Source organism: Coregonus lavaretus, assembly GCF_964263955.1.
Source record: "Coregonus lavaretus genome assembly, chromosome: 40".
Taxonomy (NCBI): domain Eukaryota; kingdom Metazoa; phylum Chordata; class Actinopteri; order Salmoniformes; family Salmonidae; genus Coregonus; species Coregonus lavaretus.
This window is the reverse complement of record NC_140027.1, coordinates 8,745,418-8,768,333: the sequence shown is the minus strand read 5'-3', so window position 1 is coordinate 8,768,333 and position 22,916 is coordinate 8,745,418. Positions and strand designations below refer to the sequence as shown.

Below are 22,916 nucleotides of genomic sequence, written 5' to 3'. Positions count from 1 at the left end.
TTCTGGGACTTTATTTTGTCATAATCTGTTGGTGTAAATGATTTAATCTCAGTTGGTACACTACACATTAGCATTCCAAAATACTTTCACAGCTGTAACACTATGACTGTGCAAGCTTTAGGATTTCCGGTTTCTAATTTTCCTGAATAAAATATCCACTTTTCACTACGTTCAGACCACATAATAAGGCAACAATATGTGATTATACAGATATACTAATCACGATATTTCACATTGGTCGTCTGCATAATTTAAATCTAACATGAATTTGCATGCGACAAAGTCCACTTGATCAAAAGTTATTGCTCTAGTATCCTGTGGTGCCACTGGTGCCAATGACACCTATAGTGCCACCAACTGGTCTGGTGCAGCCATCTAAGGTTGCAGTGTCTTTATATACACACAGCTTCTAAAGGACATAGGGTTTACACACCAAATTTCATGTCCATCGGTTCAGTTCTCATAGCCCTGGTGTAATATGGTGCAATCTAATGGTGTAGCGTGGCCGACTTTGATTGCAGCAACTAATCATTCTCAAATTCATTAGAGGCTATTCATTGAGTCTATGTACCAAATCTGGAGTCAATCTGACATATGGTTCATGACAAGATCATTTAAAAAGTATTTTTTGCATTAGCATATGTGCATCTATAGGTACAGTGCGGCAATATTTTAATGCAGCAACTACTTTCTCAGAACTATTAAAGACGTATGCAATGAGTCTAAATACAAAATCTGGAGTGAATCCGACATTTAGTTCATGAGGAGAAGATGATTGCAGATGTTTTTGAGCATCAGCGTTATGCATGCTAAGAATGAGTTGTTAATAGTTTCCTTGTTTTTTGAGATATCAATACCATGTTCAGTCTGGTTCCTCTTTGGGACATCCATGATAGCGATGGCAAGTTTTAAGTTGATAGGCCACAGTTGAGAGGCCACACAGCAACATTGACCAATCCCTTAGCTCTTCTAAGTTAAGACATGTACAATGGGCACATTTGGTGTCAATTGGTCCTATGGTTCATGAGAAGTAGATTTTGTAAGTATTTTCTTTGCATGTTTTTGTCACGCCCAGATCGAGAGAACTCTTGTTGGTTGGGTCAGGGTGTGAGTTTTCTGTTTAGATTCTATGTTTAGAGTCTAGTATTTATATTTCTATGTTTGGCCGGGTGTGATTCCCAATCAGAGGCAGCTGTCGCTCGTTGTCTCTGATTGGGGATCATACTTAGGCAGCCAGTTTTCCTGCCTGGGTTGTGGGATCTTGTTTGTGTTTCGGTGAGTTTGGCTTGTTTGTGTATAGCCTTCCGACGTCACGTTTCGTTGACTTTTGTTGTTTTGTCAGTGTGTATTCAGTGTAATAAACATGTTCGTATACCACGCTGCACCTTGGTCTGACCCGTCTCTCAACGATCGTGACAGTTTTAGCATATTAGCGTATGTGCTAATATGCATCTACTGGTATAGTGTGGCAATCTTTGAATGCATCAACGTTATTTTCTCAAACTCTTTAGGGACTATTGTGATGAGTCCAAATACCAAGTTTGGAGTGAATCTGACTTTCAGTCCATGAGAAGAAGATTTTATGATTATTTAAGCATTAGCGTGAATTGTTAATAGTTTCCTTATTTTTAAGATGTCAATGCAAAAACTTTACATGGTTCGTGGTAATGTTTTTGATGACCCTAAAATGTTTCAAGTTGAGAGGCCATTGTGGAGTGGATTTAAATTGACAATTAAAATCTGATTTCCTGATTTATCAATAACTCAGCCATCTCTTAACCAGTCCCTTTTTTTAAGTTAAGATGTACCATGGGCCTACAAGTTATTTGGACTTATGGTTCATGAGAAGTTTTTCAAAGGTTTTCCAAAATGTCAAATCTATTCTGACGGAACTTATGGGTCCTTGAGGCAAATTTGTTCAGCATGAGGAAAGATACACTACATACAAAGTTTGAAGTCTACGTCAAATGGGGCAATTGATATAAGGGGGGTTAGAAATTATACAAAAAATTTAATTGATAGAATCTATCTGCAATATTAAAGCTGATTCAAATCATCAAAGCTTGATGAAGAGTTGATCATTTGAATCAGCTGTGTAGAGCTAGGGCAAAAACTCAAATGTGCGTCCCTTCTGGTCCACAGTACCAGGATTAAAAAAACACTGATTTTAATGATCGAAAACGGCTGTAAATATCAGTGGGCCTTTAATGTACTACTACACTCTTACCTTCTCTCTGCAGTATGCCTCGGATAATTGTTGTTTGTGCAGAAATGTATTTTTGTATCAAGGTACCCACAGGCCAACTGCATTAAGAAGAGTATGTCTGTTGTTACTTTTCACCACCACAGAGCCTGAGCTGTGTGTGTGTGTGTAGCTCAGTTGGTAAAGCATGGCGTTTGCAACGCCAGGGTTGTGGGTTCGATTCCCACGGGGGGCCAGTAAGAAAAATGTATGCACTCACTAACTGTAAGTTGCTCTGGATAAGAGTGTCTGCTAAATGTAAATGTGTGTGTGTTCAGCTCTACGAGGTACGGAGCCTGCTGGTTTTCTGTTCTACCTGATAATTGCACCAACCTGGTGTTCCAGATCTAAAATCAGTCCCCAGTTTGAAGGTAACAATGAAAAAATGCAGTGGAACTGGCTTCGAGGTCCAGAATTGAGTTTGAGGGGTATATACAGTGGGCTCCAAAAGTATTGGGACAGTGACAAATGTTTTGTTTGTTTGGCTCTGTACTCCAGCTCTTTGGATTTGAAATGATACAACGACTATGAGTGCCAACTGTCAGCTTTAATCTGAGGGTATTTTCATCCATATCGGGTGAACCATTTAGAAATTACAGCACTTTTTGTACATAGTCCCCCCATTTTAGGGGACCAAAAGTATTGGGACAAATTCACTTATACTGTATGTGTGTTAAAGTAATCAAAAGTTTAGTATTTGGGCCCATATTCCTAGCACCCAATGGTTACATCAAGCATGTGACTCTACAAACTTGTTGGATGCATTTGCAGTTTGTTTTGGTTGTGTTTCAGATTATTTGTATGTATTGTGTTGTTTTGGAGACACTTTTATTGTAAATAAGAATAAAATATGTTTCTAAACACTTCTACATTGAGAGAGAGAGAGAGAAGGGGGAGAGAGAGAGCGATAGAAAGAGAAACAGAGGAGAGGGAGAGAGAAAAAGAGCAGTAAATCTTATTTTCACCACCACCCTCCTTCTTTATCCTTCTCTGACCTAGCAGAGAGAAAAAGAGAAGATTTACTAAAGTTTTGAGGGAGTGTGCAATTGGCATGCTGACTGCAGGAATGTCCACCAGAGCTGTTGCCAGGTAATTGAATATTCATTTCTCTACCATAAGCCGCCTCCAACGTCGTTTTAGAGAATTTTGCAGTATGTCCAACCGGCCTCATAAACGCAGACCACGTGTAACCACGTCAGCCCAGGATCTCCACATCTGGCTTTTTCACCTGCGGGATGGTTTTAGACCAGCCACCCGGACAGCTGATGAAACTGGGTTTGCACAACTTAAGAATTTCTGCACAACTGTCAGAAACCGTCTCAGGGAAGCTCATCTGCGTGCTCGTCGTCGTCACCAGGGTCTTGACCTGACTGCAGTTTGGCGTCGTAACCGACTTCAGTGGGCAAATGTTCACCTTCGATGGCCACTGGCACGCTGTAGAAGTGTGCTCTTCAGGGATGAATCCCGGTTTCAACTGTACAGGGAAGATGTCAGACAACATGTATGGCATCATGTGGTCGAGCGGTTTGCTGAAGTCAACGTTGTGAACAGAGTGCCCCATGGTGGCGGTGGAGTTATGGTATGGGCAGGCATAAGCTACGGACAATGAACACAATTGCATTTTATCGATTGCAATTTGAATGCACAGAGATACCGTGACGAGATCCTGAGGCCCATTGTCTTTACATTCATCCGCCGCCATCACCTCCTGTTTCAGCATGATAATGCACGGCCCCATGTCGCAAGGATCTGTACACAATTCATGGAAGCTGAAAATGTCCCAATTCTTCCATGGCCTGCATACTCACCAGACGTCACCCATTGAGCATGTTTCGGATGCTCTGGATCGACGTGTACGACAGTGTGTTCCAGTTCCCGCCAATATCCAGCAACTTTGCACACACATTGAAGAGGAGTGAGACAACATTCCACAGGCCACAATCAACAGCCTGATCAACTCTATGCGAAGGAGATGTGTCGCGCTGCATGAGGCAAATAGTGGTCACAACAGATACTGACTGGATCAACGCCCCTACTTTTTTTTTAAAGGTATCTGTGAGCAATAGATGCATATCTGTATTCACAGTAAAATCTTTGAAATTGTTGCTTGTTGCGTTTATATTTTTGTTCAGTGTACATGAAGGATGTGATTTATTTCCATGTAGAACATTCCGTCCATTTGGTTGTTTGTATAGACTGTTCTACTGCCACAAGCGTAATTCAAATACCAGGAGAACCACTCATCTTCTTGCTGTGTTCACTCACTGGTAGAAGTGGCACTTGTGTGAACACATCAAGGTTGATAAAACAGAGTTGAAGGCAGTTCCTGTTAAATAAACTGTAGCCTGCTCTATTACCATATGATATTTCCAAGGTCATAATACACACAAAAAAACCTAGTATTTTGTAGTTATTTGAAAGCGCTTTCTAGATTAGTAAATGCCATTTAATACAATTATAGAATGGGTGATTTTGCAAATACGGGCCTTTTTGTGTCTCAGGGTTAGATTTTTAAGATAAAATGTTAATTTAGATTTTTTTATTTTACATCCATTAAGTAGAGACTAAAATAACCTACAACTTTTTTTCAGCTTTCAAAATGTTTATTTTATTTTATTTTCTAAAGCATTTCATGTTTGGATTTCACTGTTTTGCACTGTTTTTGTCCTGTCTCACACCCAGACTTTTGACATTATTCTATGTATTACACTTACAAAAGTCTTGATAATTACAAAATATTGAATGCACCTGTTTAAAAAAAGAGTCAAATAAATGGAAACTATATACATATTAGATGTGCATAAGCCATTTGATACTTATTTTTTACACAAAATACAGTCTTCTCTAAGTATTGTGTCATTACCACCAAGACAAGCAAATTACATGATAATAACCTTTTTTCAAAAGTTTGTGTACTTGGTTACCATGGATATGAATAGTGGCTGTGGAGCACATGGATGTCATGGAGGGGAATTCCAATCTTGATGCCAGGAAGTTATAGAAAAAGAAAGGTAAATATGACTTGAAAACATAATCTTGTTATTGTACGTCATTACCAAATAGGCTATAATTTAGCTAGCTGTTCAACTGGAGTTAGCATGCTAGAATCCCTGCTATTTATGACCAAATACTTTAAAAATGTCATTCCCACCACACGTCATTACCACCACATATGAACTGTGATGGTAAGGAACATAATGTAGTGGTAATGACAAAATCTATTAGTTCATACATTTTTACTTACCTTAAGACCTGAAAAGACACACAAATTACATATACGATCATGGTTAAATTGAAATTGAACCCTTATTTGCTAAGACCATTACATGTTGTATTATGTTAGGATGATTAAGTGATTTTGATGTCTATTTATGTGACTTACTATGGTTATTACTGACTTTAATTATTTTGAAATGTTCTACAAGATACCCCCTAAATCAACCAAGGAGAAGGACATACACTATACAGTATCTCACAAAAGTGAGTACACCCCTCACATTTTTGTAAATATTTGAGTATATCTTTTCATGTGACAACACTGAAGAAATGACACTTTGCTACAATGTAAAGTAGTGAGTGTACAGCTTGTATGACAGTGTACATTTGCTGTCCCCTCAAAATAACTCAACACACAGCCATTAATGTCTAAACCGCTGGCAACAAAAGTGAGTACACCCCTAAGTGAAAATGTCCAATTAGCCATTTTCCCTCCCCGGTGTCATGTGACTCGTTAGTGTTACAAGGTCTCAGGTGTGAATGGAGAGCAGGTGTGTTAAATTTGGTGTCATCGCTCTCACACTCCCTCATACTGGTCACTGGAAGTTCAACATGGCACCTCATGGCAAAGAACTATCTGAGGATCTGAAAAAAAGAATTGTTGCTCTACATAAAGATGGCCTGGGCTATAAGAAGATTGCCAAGACCCTGAAACTGAGCTGCAGCATGGTGGCCAAGACCATACAGCGGTTTAACAGGACAGGTTCCACTCAGAACAGGCCTCGCCATGGTCGACCAAAGAAGTTGAGTGCACGTGCTCAGCGTCATATCCAGAGGTTGTCTTTAGGAAATAGACGTATGAGTGCTGCCAGCATTGCTGCAGAGGTTGAAGGGGTGGGGGGTCAGCCTGTCAGTGCTCAGACCATACGCCGCACACTACATCAAATTGGTCTGCATGGCTGTCGTCCCAGAAGGAAGCCTCTTCTAAAGATGATGCACAAGAAAGCCCGCAAACAGTTTGCTGAAGACAAGCAGACTAAGGACATGGATTACTGGAACCATGTCCTGTGGTCTGATGAGACCAAGATAAACGTATTTGGTTCAGATGGTGTCAAGCGTGTGTGGCGGCAACCAGGTGAGGAGTACAAAGACAAGTGTGTCTTGCCTACAGTCAAGCATGGTGGTGGGAGTGTCATGGTCTGGGGCTGCATGAGTGCTGCCGACACTGGGGAGCTACAGTTCATTGAGGGAACCATGAATGCCAACATGTACTGTGACATACTGAAGCAGAGCATGATCCCCTCCCTTCGGAGACTGGGCCGCAGGGCAGTATTCCAACATGATAACGACCCCAAACACACCTCCAAGACGACCACTGCCTTGCTAAAGAAGCTGAGGGTAAAGGTGATGGACTGGCCAAGCATGTCTCCAGACCTAAACCCTATTGAGCATCTGTGGGGCATCCTCAAACGGAAGGTGGAGGAGTGCAAGGTGTCTAATATCCACCAGCTCCGTGATGTCGTCATGGAGGAGTGGAAGAGGACTCCAGTGGCAACCTGTGAAGCTATGGTGAACTCCATGCCCAAGAGGGTTAAGGCAGTGCTGGAAAATGATGGTGGCCACACAAAATATTGACATTTTGGGCCCAATTTGGACATTTTCACTTAGGGGTGCACTCACTTTTGTTGCCAGCAGTTTAGACATTAATGGCTGTGTGTTGTGTTATTTTGAGGGGACAGCAAATTTACACTGTTATACAAGCTGTACACTCACTACTTTACATTGTATCAAAGTGTCATTTCTTCAGTGTTGTCACATGAAAAGATATACTAAAATATTTACAAAAATGTGAGGGGTGTACTCACTTTTGTGAGATACTGTATATACAAAAGTATGTGGACACTCCTTCAAATGAGTGGATCAAATTATTGGATTCGGCTATTTCAGCCACACCCGTTGCTGAAAGATGTATAAAATCGAGCACACAGCCATGCAATCTCTATAGATAAATATTGGCAGTAGAATGGTCCATACTGAAGAGCTCAGTGACTTTCAACGTGGCACCATCATAGGATGCCACCTTTCCAACAAGTCAGTTTGTAAAATCTCTGCCCTGCTAGAGCTGCCCCGGTCAACTATAAGTGTTGTTATTGTGAAGTGGAAATGTCTAGGAGCAACAACGGCTCATCCGCAAAGTGGTAGGCTACACAAGCTCACAGAACGGAACAGGCGAGTGCTGAAGCGCGTAGCGCATAAAAATCGTCTGTCCTACGTTGTAACACTCACTACCGAGTTCCAAACTGCCTCTGGAAGCAACGTCAGCAAAATAACTGTTCGTCAGGAGCTTCTTGAAATGGGTTTCCTGTGGGTTTACAGTGCCAACTGTAAAGTTTGGAGGAATAATGGTCTGGGGCTGTTTTTCATGATTTGGGCTAGGCCCTTTAGTTCCAGTGAAGGGAAATCTTAACGGTACAGCATACAATGACATTCTAGATGATTCTGTGCTTCCAACTTTGTGGCAACAGTTTTGGGGAAGGCCCTTTACTGTTTCAGCATGACAATGCCCCCGCACACAAAGCGAGGTCCATACAGAAATGGTTTGAGATCGGTGTGGAAGAACGTGTCTGGCCTGCACAGAGCCCTGACCTCAACCCCATTGAACACCTTTGGGATGAATTGGAACGAATGTTCTGTGCTATATCTTCAATAAAATTAAACATGTACAACTGTGACATTAAAATGTTTAATAGTAATTTTCAACAGTTGTTTTATATGAAATGTCATTTCCACCACACTCTGTCATTACCACAACGCTAAGTCATTACCATCATGGTACATATTTTTAAGGCAAAGGTGTATTAAATTACAATCGATTTTGATGATTTTTCCAATATGTGAACCTTATATGCTTATTCTTAAGATAATTTCTAAAGTAATGTAAAATATTAAGATTTTGATGTGGTAAATACATGTTTCTGAGTATCATCAAGGCATACAGTATATGGACATTTAGACATGACAATGATGAATACATACAATGAAGAAAACTTCCAAATAATTTAAAAAAATACATAAAAAATACAATATGTGAAATGTTGTATAAAATACCGTAGGCACAATTTCTGTTTTCAATTTTCCTTTTAAACTAAAATAGAAAATTGTATGACGTGGTGGTAATGACATTTTCCCTAGGGTATTTGGGGAAACCGATACAGATCTTTATATTCTTAAATAGTATGGTCTCGGCCACTAGTATATCTTGTTTCCAGACGAGTGAAGAAAATATTCAGATAGATTAAAAGCAGTTTCAAGAAGTTTCATTTTCAAACAAATTTAACATCCAAAAGTGCCCGTATTTGTAAAATCAACCTAATACAGATGTCACGGACTGCTCCTCAGTAAATAGGCTAAATACACTAAGTGTACAAAACATTAGGAACACCTGCTCTTTCCAGTTGAAAGCTACGATCCCTTATTGATGTCACTTCTTAAATCGACTTCAGTCAGTGAAGATGAAGGGGAGGTGACAGGTTAAAGAAGGATTTCTTATCCTTAAGACAATTGAGACATGGATTGTGTATGTGTGTCATTCAGAGGGTGAATGGGCAAGACAAAATATTTAAGTGCTTTTGAACGGGGTATGGTAGTAGATGCCAGGCGCACTGGTTTGAGTGTGTCAAGAACTGCAACGCAGCTGCGGTTTTTACGCTCAACAGTTTCCTGTGTGTATCAAGAAATTGTCCACCACCCAAAAGACATCCAGCCAACTTAACACAACTGTGGGAAGCGTTGGAGTCAACATGGGCCAGCATCTCTGAGGAACGCTTTCGACAGCTTTTAGAGTCCATGTACGGATGAACTGAGGCTACTCTGAGGGCAAAAGGGGGTGCAACTCAATAATAGGACGGGCTCCTACTGTTTTGTACAATCAGTGCTGATGGGTGGTGTGGAGTTGACATTGGCGCGCGCACTGACTGAATAGCGAGTCATTGCCACTAGAGGGGGAAAGGAGGGTTACAATCTAATTACAACAACGGAGATGATACCCAACCGCTGATTCCGTTTTTCAGCCCATTCACCTTGCAGGAATGGAAAGAGCGCATCGGAGCTGCTTCAATGTTATTTTTCTATAGAATACGCGGTGCTTTAATATGAAAAGAAAAGTCACTTCTGGCTGGAGTTTTGGTAAGTGTGATAGAATATTTATCTGGTCTCAACTATTTTAGCATTTTCACAGTTTTGTTGACTCTCAAAGTTTGAACATATCAATTGAACGGATCAAATAGGCTACTTTATGTAAATGACAAAACGTTTATCAATTAATTTAGTTTGCAAATTTTTTTCTTCCGTATTCAGATCGATTATGGTGAAATAAATATTAAAAAGCAACTGGTAGCCTAATTTAGATACCTTGCATTTGGGATCACTCTAAAACATTTTGATTCCGTCTGACACAAGGAACACAGCATAGGCCTACCTCATGCTTTAAAACTCAAGGAAATTAAGGAACAAACGATTATGTGGTCTTTAAAATGTCAGTCCATCCAAATTTGGTTTCCTCAACATCTGGGAAATGTTATGTTGCACGTCCTCATGTTCTCCCTCCCAACGGATGTATTATATCACTGATGTTAAAATACTGTGCCACGTAAAATGTTGTGCCACTATGTCATTGTAAGATCTCTATGCTAAACCTTCTACACACATTCAAAGGGGGACAGTGAATGGAAACGGTATTAAAATCCAAACCATGGCATAATTTCGGTCCTACTTTTTACTGCAAAGTTAGAAGAGTCATAATGTGTAAATTATGGATGTAGTTATCATTTTAGCATATAGGGCATATCTCCTGGGAAACATAAATTACCCTAAAGGTTTAGTTGGTGTTTATGATTGAATTGTTGTAATTTTACAGGCATTTTCCCCTTTTAATTCAACCAAAATAACATTGTTGTGATTTGCCTTGCAGTTAACCTCGGTTGAATATGTTAATCCAACATGGGTGAATGTCACAATAACAGCAGTTTCGCCATGATGCAAGACCTGCCAGAGAACTGTCCTGACTCTTTCAATGCCAGCTACGAACTGGACTATGGAGTTCCACTGGAGGAGATACCCGACACAACGCAGGGCCGTGCGTTTTTTGTGGCCACCATTGTCATAGCCATGGTCCTGGTCTGTATCATATTAGTTTGTGGCATTGGCAACTGTCTGTTCATTGCCTCTCTGGCACGCTACAAAAAACTCCGTAACCTCACCAATCTCCTCATTGCTAACTTGGCCCTGTCGGATATTCTGGTGGCTGTCGTGTGCTGTCCGTTTCTGTTGGATTACTATGTGGTCAAGCAGCTGTCATGGGACCACGGGCTTGTGCTGTGCGCCTCAATCAACTATTTACGCACGGTGTCCCTGTATGTGTCCACCAACGCGCTGCTGGCAATCGCAGGGGACAGGTGGGTGACGCGTTTGCAGGTGCATCCCTCTCGGTCACAGAACATAGCAAACAGTTTTTCCATATTCACACAACAGAAAATTAATCCCACTATTACCATTCTGTCAACTATCTATCTATCAATCAATCAATCAAATGTATTTATAAAGCCCTTTTTACATCAGCAGATGTCACAAAGTGCTATACAGAAACCCAGCCTAAAACCCCAAACAGCAAGCAATGCAGATGTAGAAGCATGGTGACTAGGAAAAACTCCCTAGAAAGGCAGGAACCTTGGAAGAAACCTAGAGAGGAACCAGGCTCTGAGTGGCGGCCAGTCCTCTTCTGGCTGTGCTGGGTGGAGATTATAAGAGTACATGGCCATTTAAGGCCAGATTGTTCTTCAAGGTGTTCAAACGTTCATAGATGACCAGCAGGGTCAAATAATAATCACAGTGGTTGTAGAGGGTGCAACAGGTCAGTACCTCAGGAATAAATGTCAGTTGGCTTTTCATAGCCAAACATTCAGAGGTCGAGACAGCAGATGCGGTAGAGAGAGAGTCGAAAACAGCAGGTCCGGGACAAGGTAGCACGTCTGGTGAACAGGTCAGGGTTCCCTAGCCACAGGCAGAACAGTTGAAACTGGAGCAGCAGCACGACCAGGTGGACTGGGGACAGCCAGGAGTCATCAGGCCAGGTAGTCCTGAGGCATGATCCTAGGGCTCATGTCCTCCTGGAGGGGAGGGAGAGAGGGAGAGAGAGAGAATTAGAGGGAGCATCCTTAAATTCACACAGGACACCAGTAAAGACAGGAGAATTACATCAGATATAACAGACTGACCCTAGCCCCCCGGCACATAGACTATTGCAGCATAGATACTGGAGACTGAGACGGGTGGGTCGGGGGACGATACCCCCGAACAGGGCCAACCAGGCAGGATATAACCCCACCCACTTTGCCAAAGCACAGCCCCAACACCACTAGAGGGATATCAACAGACCTGAGTACAGCCCACAAAGATCTCCTCCACCGCACAAGCCTGAGGGGGCACAAAACCGGACAGGAAGATCACGTCTGTGACTCAACTCACTTAAGTGACGAACCCCTCCTAGGGACGGCATGGAAGAGCACAAGTAAGCCAGTGACTCAGCCCCCGTAATAGGGTCAGAGGCAGAGAATCCCAGTGGAGAGAGGGGAGCCGGCCAGGCAGAGACAGCAAGGGTGGTTTGGCACTCCAGTGCCTTGCTGTTCAGCTTCACACCCCTGGGCTAGACTACACTCAATCATAGGACCAACTGAAGAGATGAGTCTTCAGGAAAAACGTAAAGGTTGAGACTGAGTCTGCGTCTCTCACATGGATAGGCAGACCATTACATAAAAATTGAGCTCTATAGGAGAAAGCCCTGCCTTCAGCTCTTTGCTTAGAAATTCTAGGGACAATAAGGAGGCCTGCGTCTTGTGACCGTAGCGTACGTGTAGGTATGTACAGCAGGACCAAATCGGCGAGATAGGTAGGAGCAAGCCCATGTAATGCTTTGTAGGTTAGCAGTAAAACCTTGAAATCAGCCCTAGCCTTAACAGGAAGCCAATGTAGAGAGGCTAGCACTGGAGTAATATGATAACATTTTGGGGTTCTAGTCAAGATTCTAGCAGCCGTATTTAGCACAAACTGAAGTTGATTTAGTGTTTTATCCGGGTAGCCGGAGAGTAGAGCATTGCCGTAGTCTAATCTAGAAGTGACAAAAGCATGGATTCGTTTTTCTGCATCATTTTTGGACAAAACGTTTCTGAATTTTGCCATGTTACGAAGATGAAAAAAAGCTGTCCTTGAAATATTCTTGATATGTTCGTCAAAAGAGAGATCAGGGTCCAGAGTAACGCCGAAGTCCTACACAGTTTTATTTGAGACAACTGTACAACCATCAAGATTAATTGTCAGATCCAACAGCAGATCTCTTTGTTTCTTGGGACCTAGAACTAGCATCTCTGTTTTGTTTGAGTTTAAAAGTAAAACATTTGCTGCCATCCATTTCCTTATGTCTGAAACACAGGCTTCCAGGGTAGGCAATGTTGGGGCTTCACCACGTTTCATCGAAATGTACAGCTGTGTGTCATCCACATAGCAGTGAAAGTTGACATTGTGTTTCCGAATGACATCACCAAGAGGTAGAATATATAGTGCAAACAATAGTGGTCCTAAAACGGACGTTTTTAAATTTTTCGGATCACGGGTTGCCTTTTTCAAGAGAGGCTTTATTACTGCCACTTTTAGTGAGTTTGGTACACATCCAGTGGATAGGGAGACATTTATTATGTTCACAATAGGAGGGGCAAGCACAGGAAGTAACTCTTTCAGTAGTTCAGTTGGAATAGGGTCCAGTATGCAGCTTGACGGTTTAGAGGCCATTACTATTTTTCTGAATGTGTCAAGAGATACAGAATAAAAAAAACTTGAGTGTCTCCTTTGATCCTAGGTCCTGGCAGTTCTGTGCAGACTCAGGACAACTGAGCTTTGGAGAAATATGCAGATTCAAAGTGGAGTCCGTAATTTGCTTTCTAATGATCATGATCTTTTCATCAAAGAAGTTAATGAATTTATCACTGCTGAAGTGAAAGCTATCCTCTCTTGTTGAATGCTGCTTTTTAGTTAGCTTTGCAACAGTATCAAAATGAAATTTTGGATTGTTCTTATTCTCCTCAATTCGGTTGTAAAAATACAGTGGCTTACGAAAGTATTCACCCCCCTTGGCATTTTTCCTATTTTGTTGCCTTACAACCTGGAACTAAAATGTTTTTTGGTGGGGTTTGTATCATTTGATTTACACAACATGCCTACCACTTTGAAGATGCAAAATATTTGTTATTGTGAAACAAACAAGAAGTAAGACAAAAAAACTGAAAACTTAAACGTGCATAACTATTCACCCCCCCAAAGTCAATACTTTGTAGAGCCACCTTTTGCAGCAATTACAGCTGCAAGTCTCTTGGGGTATGTCTCTATAAGCTTGGCACATCTAGCCACTGGGATTTTTGGCCATTCTTCAAGGCAAAACTGCTCCAGCTCGTTCAAGTTGGATGGGTTCCGCTGGTGTACAGCAATCTTTAAGTCATACTACAGATTCTGAAATGGATTGAGGTCTGGGCATTGACTAGGCCATTCCAAGACATTTAAATGTTTCCCCTTAAACCACTCAAGTGTTGCTTTAGCAGTACGCTTAGGGTCGTTGTCCTGCTGGAAGGTGAACCTCCATCCCAGTCTTAAATCTCTGGAAGACTGAAACAGGTTTCCCTCAAGAATTTCCCTGTATTTTGCGCCATCCATCAATCCTTCAATTCTGACCAGTTTCCCAGTCCCTGCCGATGAAAAACATCCCCACAGCATGATACTGCCACCACCATGCTTCACTGTGGAGATGGTGTTCTCAGGGTGATAAGAGGTGTTGGGTTTGCGCCAGCATAGCGTTTTCCTTGATGGCCAAAAAGCTCAATTTTAGTCTCATCTGACCAGAGTACCTTCTTCCATATGTTTGAGGAGTCTCCTTCATTGCTTTTGGCGAACACCAAATGTGTTTGCTTATTTTTTTCTTTAAGCAATGGCTTTTTTCTGGCCACTCTTCCGTAAAGCCCAGCTCTGTGGAGTGTACGGCTTAAAATGGTCCTATGGACAGATACCCCAATCTCCGCTGTGGAGCTTTGCAGCTCCTTCAGGGTTATCTTTGGTCTCTTTGTTGCCTCTCTGATTAATGCCCTCCTTGCCTGGTCCGTGAGTTTTGGTGGGCGGCCCTCTCGGCAGGTTTGTTGTGGTGCCATATTCTTTCCATTTTTTTTATAATGGATTTAATGGTGCTCCGTGGGATGTTCAAAGTTTCTGATATTTTTTTATAACCCAATCCTGATCTGTACTTCTCCACAACTTTGTCCCTGACCTGTTTGGAGAGCTCCTTGGTCTTCATGGTGCCGCTTGCTTGGTGGTGCCCCTTGCTTAGGGGTGTTGCAGACTCTGGGGCCTTTCAGAACTGGTGTATATATACTGAGATCATGTGATAGATCATGTGATACTTAGATTGCACACAGGTGGACTTTAAATAACTAATTATGTGACTTCTGAAGGTAATTGGTTGCACCAGATCTTATTTAGGGGCTTCATAGCAAAGGGGGTGAATACATATGCACGCACCACTTTTCCTGTATTTCCGTTCCAATTTTCTGGAAGCTTGCTTCAGGGCTCTGGTATTTTCTGTGTACTAGGGAGCAGATTTCTTGTGACAAATGTTTTTTTGTTTTTAGGGGTGCGATTGCATCTAGGGTATTACGCAAGATTAAATTAAGATCCTCAGTTAGGTGGTAAACAGATTGTTGTACTCCGACGTCCTTGGGTAGGTGGAGGGAGTCTGGAAGGGCATCTAGGAATCTTTGGGTTGTTCGAGAATTTATAGCACAGATTTTGATGATCCTTGGTTGGGGTCTGAGCAGATTATTTGTTGCGATTGCAAACGTAATAAAATGGTGGTCCGATAGTCCAGGATTATGAGGAAAAACATTTAGATCCATAATATTTATTTCACGGGACAAAACTAGATGCAGGGTATGACTGTGGCAATGAGTAGGTCCGGAGACATGTTTGACAAAACCCACTGAGTCGATGATGGCTCCGAAAGCCATTTGGAGTGGGTCTGTGGACTTTTCCATGTGAATATTGCCAAAAATTAGAATATTATCTACCATGACTACAATGTCCGATAGGAATTCAGGGAACTCAGTGAGGAATGATGTATATGGCCCAGGAGGCCTGTAAACAGTAGCTATAAAAAGTGATTAAGTAGGCTGCATAGATTTCATGACTAGAAGCTCAAAAGACAAAAACATGTTTTTGGTCAATTGAAATTTGCTGTCATGAACCTCAGGTGACACACATATTTGACCTACTTTCCTAGCAACATATAATACAGTATATTTGCACTTTGAGCATCTGGAAATATATAAATGCAATCAATTATTATTATTATTATTATTATTATTATTATTATTAATAAGAACATATCTTATTTGTAACCCTGAATAGTTACAAAGTAAACATGTCAACCCACACACATGTTCAGTGCTCTCATATCCTCAGGCCAACACTGATGTGTGTTCATCAGTGCTCATCTTCAACCGTTGGTGTGACAGGATGATATTTGTCATGTTTGTGCTCCCTCATAAGCCTCTATGTGTGTATGCGTGATGTGTTCATGGCAATGAGCGTCCTATTTTTAGGTGGTTGTAAACAGTTTATGTAAAAATACATGCATGCAACATCAAATCAAATCTTATTCGTCACATGCTTAGTAAACAACAGGTGTAGACAAACAGTGAAATGCTTACTTAGGGGCCCTTCCCAACAATACAGAGAGAAGGAAAATAGAGAAATAATAGAAAAGTAAAATATGTAATAATAAAAGTAATAATAAATACACAATGAGTAAAGATAACTTGGCTACATGGGTACCATTGGTGGTTCCAAACGTCTTCCATTTAAGAATGATGGAGGCCACTGTGTTCTTGGGGACCTTCAATGCTGCAGACATTTTTTGGTACCCTTCCCCAGATCTGTGCCTCGACACAATCTTGTCTCGGAGCTCTACGGACAACTCCTTCGACCTCATGGCTTGGTTTTTGCTCTGACATACACTGTCAACTGTGGGACCTTACTGTATATAGACAGGTTTGTGCCTTTCCAAATCATGTCCAATCAATTGAATTTATCACAGGTGGACTCCAATCAAGTTGTAGAAACATCTCAAGGATGATCAATGGAAACAGGATGCACCTGAGCTCAATTTCGAGTCTCATAGCAAAGGGTCTGAATACTTATGTAAATAGGGTATTTCTGTTGATTATTTTTAATAAATTAGCAAAAAGTTATAAAAAGCTGTTTTTACTTTGTCATTATGGGGTATTGTGTGTAGATTGATGAGGGGGAAAAAATGATTTAATCCATTTTAGAATAGCAAAATGTGGAAAAAGGGAAAGGTCTGAATACTTGCACTGTATGTACATATAACTAGAAATAAAGTGACAGATAATAAACGGTAGCAGCAGCGTATGTGATGAGTCAAAAAGGTTAGTGCAAAAAGGGTCAATGCAGATAGTCCGGGTAGCTAGTTGGTTAACTATTTAACTAACTATTTAGCAGTCTTATGGCTTGGGGAAGAAGCTGTGCAGGGTCCTGTTACCACTCACGATACATGCCAGCAAACATAGACTGGAAACCTTTGAACATGAGTGTAACAGTTAATCTGCTATCATCACATCAATTTACTTATTTTAATTTCACTCCAAATTAGATCAAAAGCCAGTCGAAACAAAGTTTTGCAAGTTGCATCATGCTGTTAAGTTCCCTCCAAAATGGTGAAGTCAGATAGCATTGCTAGCTGCATGCTGTAGGATAGGTAGGAAAATGAATAATGACCAAAAAAAGGTGGAAAGCAACAATACTTAACCTAGATAAGAAAATCACCTTACTGTCATCACAGAAAGCAAATTTAATGCATGAATAGGAATATACATCTTTATCAGGTGTAACTAAGATATGACATAGCAAAGTATTTGTTTTATAACAATGACAGATAGCCATGTCCTGTGGTAACATAACATTCCCAGTGAAGAAAGAGCAATTGAGCAACACCAATGGGTTCCCCACCGAAGATCCATCACCTGCTTTTAGTTATATTTATAATAATATGCCATTTAGCAGACGCTTTTATCCAAAGCGACTTACAGTCATGTGTGCATACATTTATACGTATGGGTGGTCCCGGGGATCGAACCCACTACCCTGGCGTTACAAGCGCCATGCTCTACCAATTGAGCTACAGAGGACCACATCTATCTATTTATGAAGATAGATAATCTCCCGTCATCTCAAAATGCTAAAGCATTTCCAAATTCCCTATTATTGCTCTGTGCAGGGTTTGGTAGGAAGCCAAGAGACCGTAAGTTCCATAATATAATTTCAGGTTCTGGATATTAATAATTTTCCCTTGTTAACAGTCCCATCAATCAAGTTCTACATTGTGACAGATTTTCCAAGATTGTCCAAGATCATCCAATAACCTCAGAGAGATCACTTTGTCTTCCAACTCCCTGGCATTTAAAGCTTGACATAAAACACCTTGACACTCATAACTCAAACCTTCCAACTGGTTTCTTTCCATTGTTTGTCTGTCTTTTCCTTGTGTTCCCAGGTACATGGCCATCGTCCACCCTATGAAGCCTCGCATGAATTACCAGACAGCCTACAGCCTGATTCTGGGCGTGTGGATTGTACCCTTAGTCATCTCCATCCCCTCTGCCTACTTTGCCTCCGAGACCACATACCCGCACATCTCCAGTCAGAGCCACAAGACCTTCTGCGCCCAGATCTGGCCTGTGGACCACCAGCTCTACTACCGCTCCTACTTCCTCTTCATCTTCGCCCTGGAGTTCGCCGGGCCCGTGGCTGTCATGGCCCTGTGCTACGCCAGGATCTTGCGGGAGCTGTGGTTCAAGAGCGTGCCTGGCTTCCAGACAGAGCAGATCCGGAAGCGGCTGCACAGGCGGCGGAGGACGGTGGTGGTGCTGATTCTGGTGCTGACTGCCTACGTGCTCTGCTGGGCGCCGTACTACGGCTTCACACTGGTGCGGGACTTCCACCCCACCCTGATCTCCAGGGACAGGAACTCCCTGGTGGCCTTCTACATTATCGAGTGCATCGCCATGAGCAACGGGGTCATCAACACGCTGTGTTTCGTGAACGTCCGCAACAACGCCAAGTGCATGCGGACGGTGACCAGGCTGCGCTGGAAGTCTATCAAATGTGCAGCAGGAAAGACGGCGGATGAGCACACCTCGTCTTTACGCGTGACAGAGGATGTAGAGTGCACACGCCTGAGATAGAGGCCTGATCCTGAGATGACCGTCTCTGTGGAAAGGCTTGGATAGAATCAGTAGTAGACCAAGTGGATTCAGGCATGTTGCACACTTTTACCGTTCTTTAAGATCCAAAAGGGTGAGATATGAGATTGAGTCAAGGGAACGGTTTGGCATTGGACAAGAGGTCCAGACTGTTGACACAGAGTAGGGCTGCACGATAAAGGCAAAAAATCAAATAGAGATTTCTTAACCAAATATTGCGATTGCAATTTGACATACAGTACATTTACATTTTAGTCATTTAGCAGACACTCTTATCCAGAGCGACTTACATGATCAATTAGGGTTAAGCGCCTTGCTTAAGGGCACATCGACAGATTTTTCACCTAGTCGGCTTCGGGGATTAGAACCAGTGACCTTTCGGTTACTAGCACAACGCTCTTACCCACTAAGCTACCTGAACTCTGCTACCTGAACTCTGTGAAGCAGTACCAGTCAAGTTTGGACACACCTACTCATTCAAGCATTTTTCTTAATTTTTATTATTTTTTATATTGTAGAATAATAGTGAAGACTATGAAATAACACATATGGAATCATGTAGTAACCAAAAAAGTGTTAAACAAATCAAAATATATTTTATATTTGAGATTCTTCAAAATGCCACCCTTTGCCTTGATGACAGCTTTGCACACTCTTGGCATTCTCTCAACCAGTTTCACCTGGAATGCTTTTCCAACAGTCTTGAAGGAGTTCCCACATATGCTGAGCACTTGTTGGCTGCTTTTCCTTCACTCTGCGGTCCGACTCATCCCAAACCATCTCAATTGGGTTGAGGTCGGGGGATTGTGGAGGCCAGGTCATCTGATGCAGCACTCCATCACTCTCCTTCTAGGTCAAATAGCCCTTACACAGCCTGGAGGTGTGTTTGGTCATTGTCCTGTTGAAAAACAAATGATAGTCCCACTTAGCCCAAACCAGATGCGATGGTGTATCGCTGCAGAATGCTGTGGTAGCCATGCAGGTTAAGTGTGCCTTGAATTCTAAATAAATCACATACAGTGTCACCAGCAAAGCACCCCCACACCATAACACCTTCTCCTCTATGCTTTACGGTGGGAACTACACATGTGGAGATCATCCGTTCACGCACACCGCGTCTCACAAAGACACGGCGGTTTGAACCAAAAATCTCCACCGGTCTAATGTCCATTGCTCGTGTTTCTTCGCCCAAGCAGGTCTCTTCTTCTTATTGGTGTCCTTTAGTAGTGGTTTCTTTGCAGCAATTCGACCATGAAGGCCTGATTCACACAGTCCCCTCTAAACAGTTGATGTTGAGATGTGTCTGTTACTTGAACTCTGTGAAGCATTTATTTGGGCTGCAATTTCTGAGGCTGGTAACTCTAATGAATTTATCCTCTGCAGCAGAGGTAACTCTGGGTCTTCCATTCCATCATAGCGCTTGATGGCTTTTGCGACTGCATTTGAAGAAACTTTCAAAGTTCTTGACATTTTCCGTATTGACTGACCTTCACGTCTTAAAGTAATGATGGACTGTCGTTTGCTTATTTGAGCTGTTCTTGCCATAATATGGACTTGGTCTTTTACCAAATAGGGCTATCTTCTGTATACCTTGTCACAACACAACCGATTGGCTCAAACCCATTAAGGAAAGAAATTCCACAAATTAACTTTTAAGAAGGCACACCTGTTAATTGAAATGCATTCCAGGTGACTACCTCATGAAGCTGGTTGAGAGAATGCCAAGCGTGTGCAAAGCTGTCATCAAGGCAAAGGGTGGCTATTTGAAGAATCTGAAATGTTAAATATATTTGGATTTATTTAAAACGGTTTTGGTTACTACATGATTCCATATGTGTTATTTCATAGGTTTGATGTCTTCACAATTTTTCTACAATGTAAAACATTGTAAATATAAATAAAAACTTTTGAATGAGTAGATGTGTCCAAACTTTTGACCGGTAGTGTAGATCAAAACACTTGGGTGAACTGTAGAAATAAAATGATTTATATTAAGAAGAAAAGTGAAAAGCAGCATCGTTGTTTGGAACAATGTGTTGACTGCATTTGACCTAACAGCATGCAACCTGCGAGGAGGAAGAACTGCGCTGCTCGAGTGACAGGGGGAGGGGCTTTGTATGTCGGAAGTAGTCACAAGAGAGAGATGTCAAATGGAGTAAACTATAAAAACGTACATTACACGCAGCTGAGTGGCCTTTGAAAATATTGCATGCTTCTGCGATACGGATATTGCACGTCAATATTGCGATTTTGATGCGAATTTGATTAATTGTGCAGCCTTAACACAGAGTGACAATGTCCTGCCACGTTGATAACTTAGTTCATAATGGCACAACGCCTTACATTGTCACTGCTACCATGGAGGCCATTTTGACAAACGTGAAAGTTTAATGGAATTAGAATTTTTCACAATGTGGAATCACTCACGAGGAGGGCATTAGACTTTGAAATTATTTTGCCTGTATTTATTCAAGAGTTTTGATTACATGAAATCATGGTTACTAAACAAACAGGTTATTTAAGGTGGTTATTTCAAGTCTCTCTGTCTTACAATAAATAATTGATCAGTTTATAGTGCTTTATAATACACGTTTGTATATGAAATGTCCAACATAGTTTTGAAATAATAATAAGAGTGCTCTCGATTCTAATTAAAAAAAAATAAAACATCCAAGAGAAACTAGCAGATTTATCCAATCGAAGAATCTAAAATACATCTATTGTGGCGTGAGGCTAGGTAGACAATTAAGAGTTAGGAAAGTTAATTAATTAATCTAAGACATGCCTTCTTGTTTCAGACACTTTTTTACCATACATACTCTCAAAACACATGATTGAATAACATTCCATTCACAAATCCAGACATTACTTTACTTTGACATTTTCTAACATGCCATTCCCCACCAGCACATACACGACAGTGCTCTTAGGGCAGGTAATCATGAGACCAAGTGGAGAATACAGTGGTGGTGCACCATTAACAAAGAACGTAACCCCATAATTAAAGTATCAGTCTACCAAGCCAGCTACCAAATTGGCACAATACCAATAAGCATTTCACGGTAAGGTCTAAACCCGTTGGATTCGGCACGTGACAAATACAATTGTATTTTATTTGACAATGGCTATCAGAGGGGTCACACTGTACAGGCTGGCATGTGACAGGAGGAGTGAGATTGGGAGGAAATAACCACTGCTAGTTGGTGCTGGTCCCAGATCAGCTTCAAAAGCATGGGAGGATATTTTTGGTGACGTCGTCGCTCCTTCTCTCTCGCTATCAATTAAGTTCAGTTTTCATCTGTAATCTCAAATAAATGGCTGAAAGAAATTCACTAATGATACAAGTAGAGGGTGAAATAAAAATGTGATTTGAAGTCTTGAAACCACCAGATTCATTTTGGGGTTGAAATTCCTCAGGCTACTTTGAGTTCTCTCTCCTACCTTTTGGGATCTCAAGGATGACGATAACTATAAACCATTAGGTTGAATCAAAAGCATATTTTATGAGTAAATCAATTATAGAAAGCGTCACTGTTGTTGCCTACCAATTTTTCTTTCTTGTTTACAGAATTGCTGTAAACATTTTCATATGGTAGCGCCATACATAGGGGCACTAACATTTGTAATAGCATAATATTTTTTTTTGTTGCCTTGCTTGTTATGCTACGAGACAGGAGGGTCTTCTGCAGTTAGCTTGTACTTGTTATGAGACATGCACTTGGCATTTGCAGTAATTCAAGTCAGAACCCTTACCACATCTAGGCTCAAATTAGTAATAAGAATCGAACAACCTGCCATTATGTATGTTTTTCCAGCAGGTTTCAGAAAATGTGAAAAGGAGAACATGCCAATTAGGATAATTTCAGTATTTTCAACTTTTTATCTATTTTCCAGTTTCTTATGAACATTTATGAATAGATTTGTAGAATGTATGGAGCTGTGTTTACCTGTTTTTGTAATGTTGTCAAAAGAGGGTGAATTGTGAGGGAGGCGTTATTAAAACCACTGCCTGGTGATAAACATGAGGCAGTCTTGCTGTGTTTTTGTTAATTAATGAATACATGCGGATTGGATCACAAACTGAGCGGTCG

General features: G+C 41.3%; 1 protein-coding gene across 1 annotated transcript; it reads left to right on the top strand.

Annotated features, from left to right (window-relative positions):
- Positions 1 to 10,456: 10,456 nt before the first annotated feature.
- LOC311113377 (prokineticin receptor 2-like) lies at positions 10,457 to 18,807 on the top strand (the record flags this gene model as incomplete). The annotated part of the gene is made up of 2 exons (XM_084156585.1): positions 10,457 to 10,911; positions 18,117 to 18,807. The coding sequence occupies 2 exons, from the start codon at positions 10,457 to 10,459 to the stop codon at positions 18,805 to 18,807; spliced, it is 1,146 nt and encodes a 381-aa protein (XP_084012711.1).
- Between the last annotated feature and the right edge of the window lie 4,109 nt (positions 18,808 to 22,916).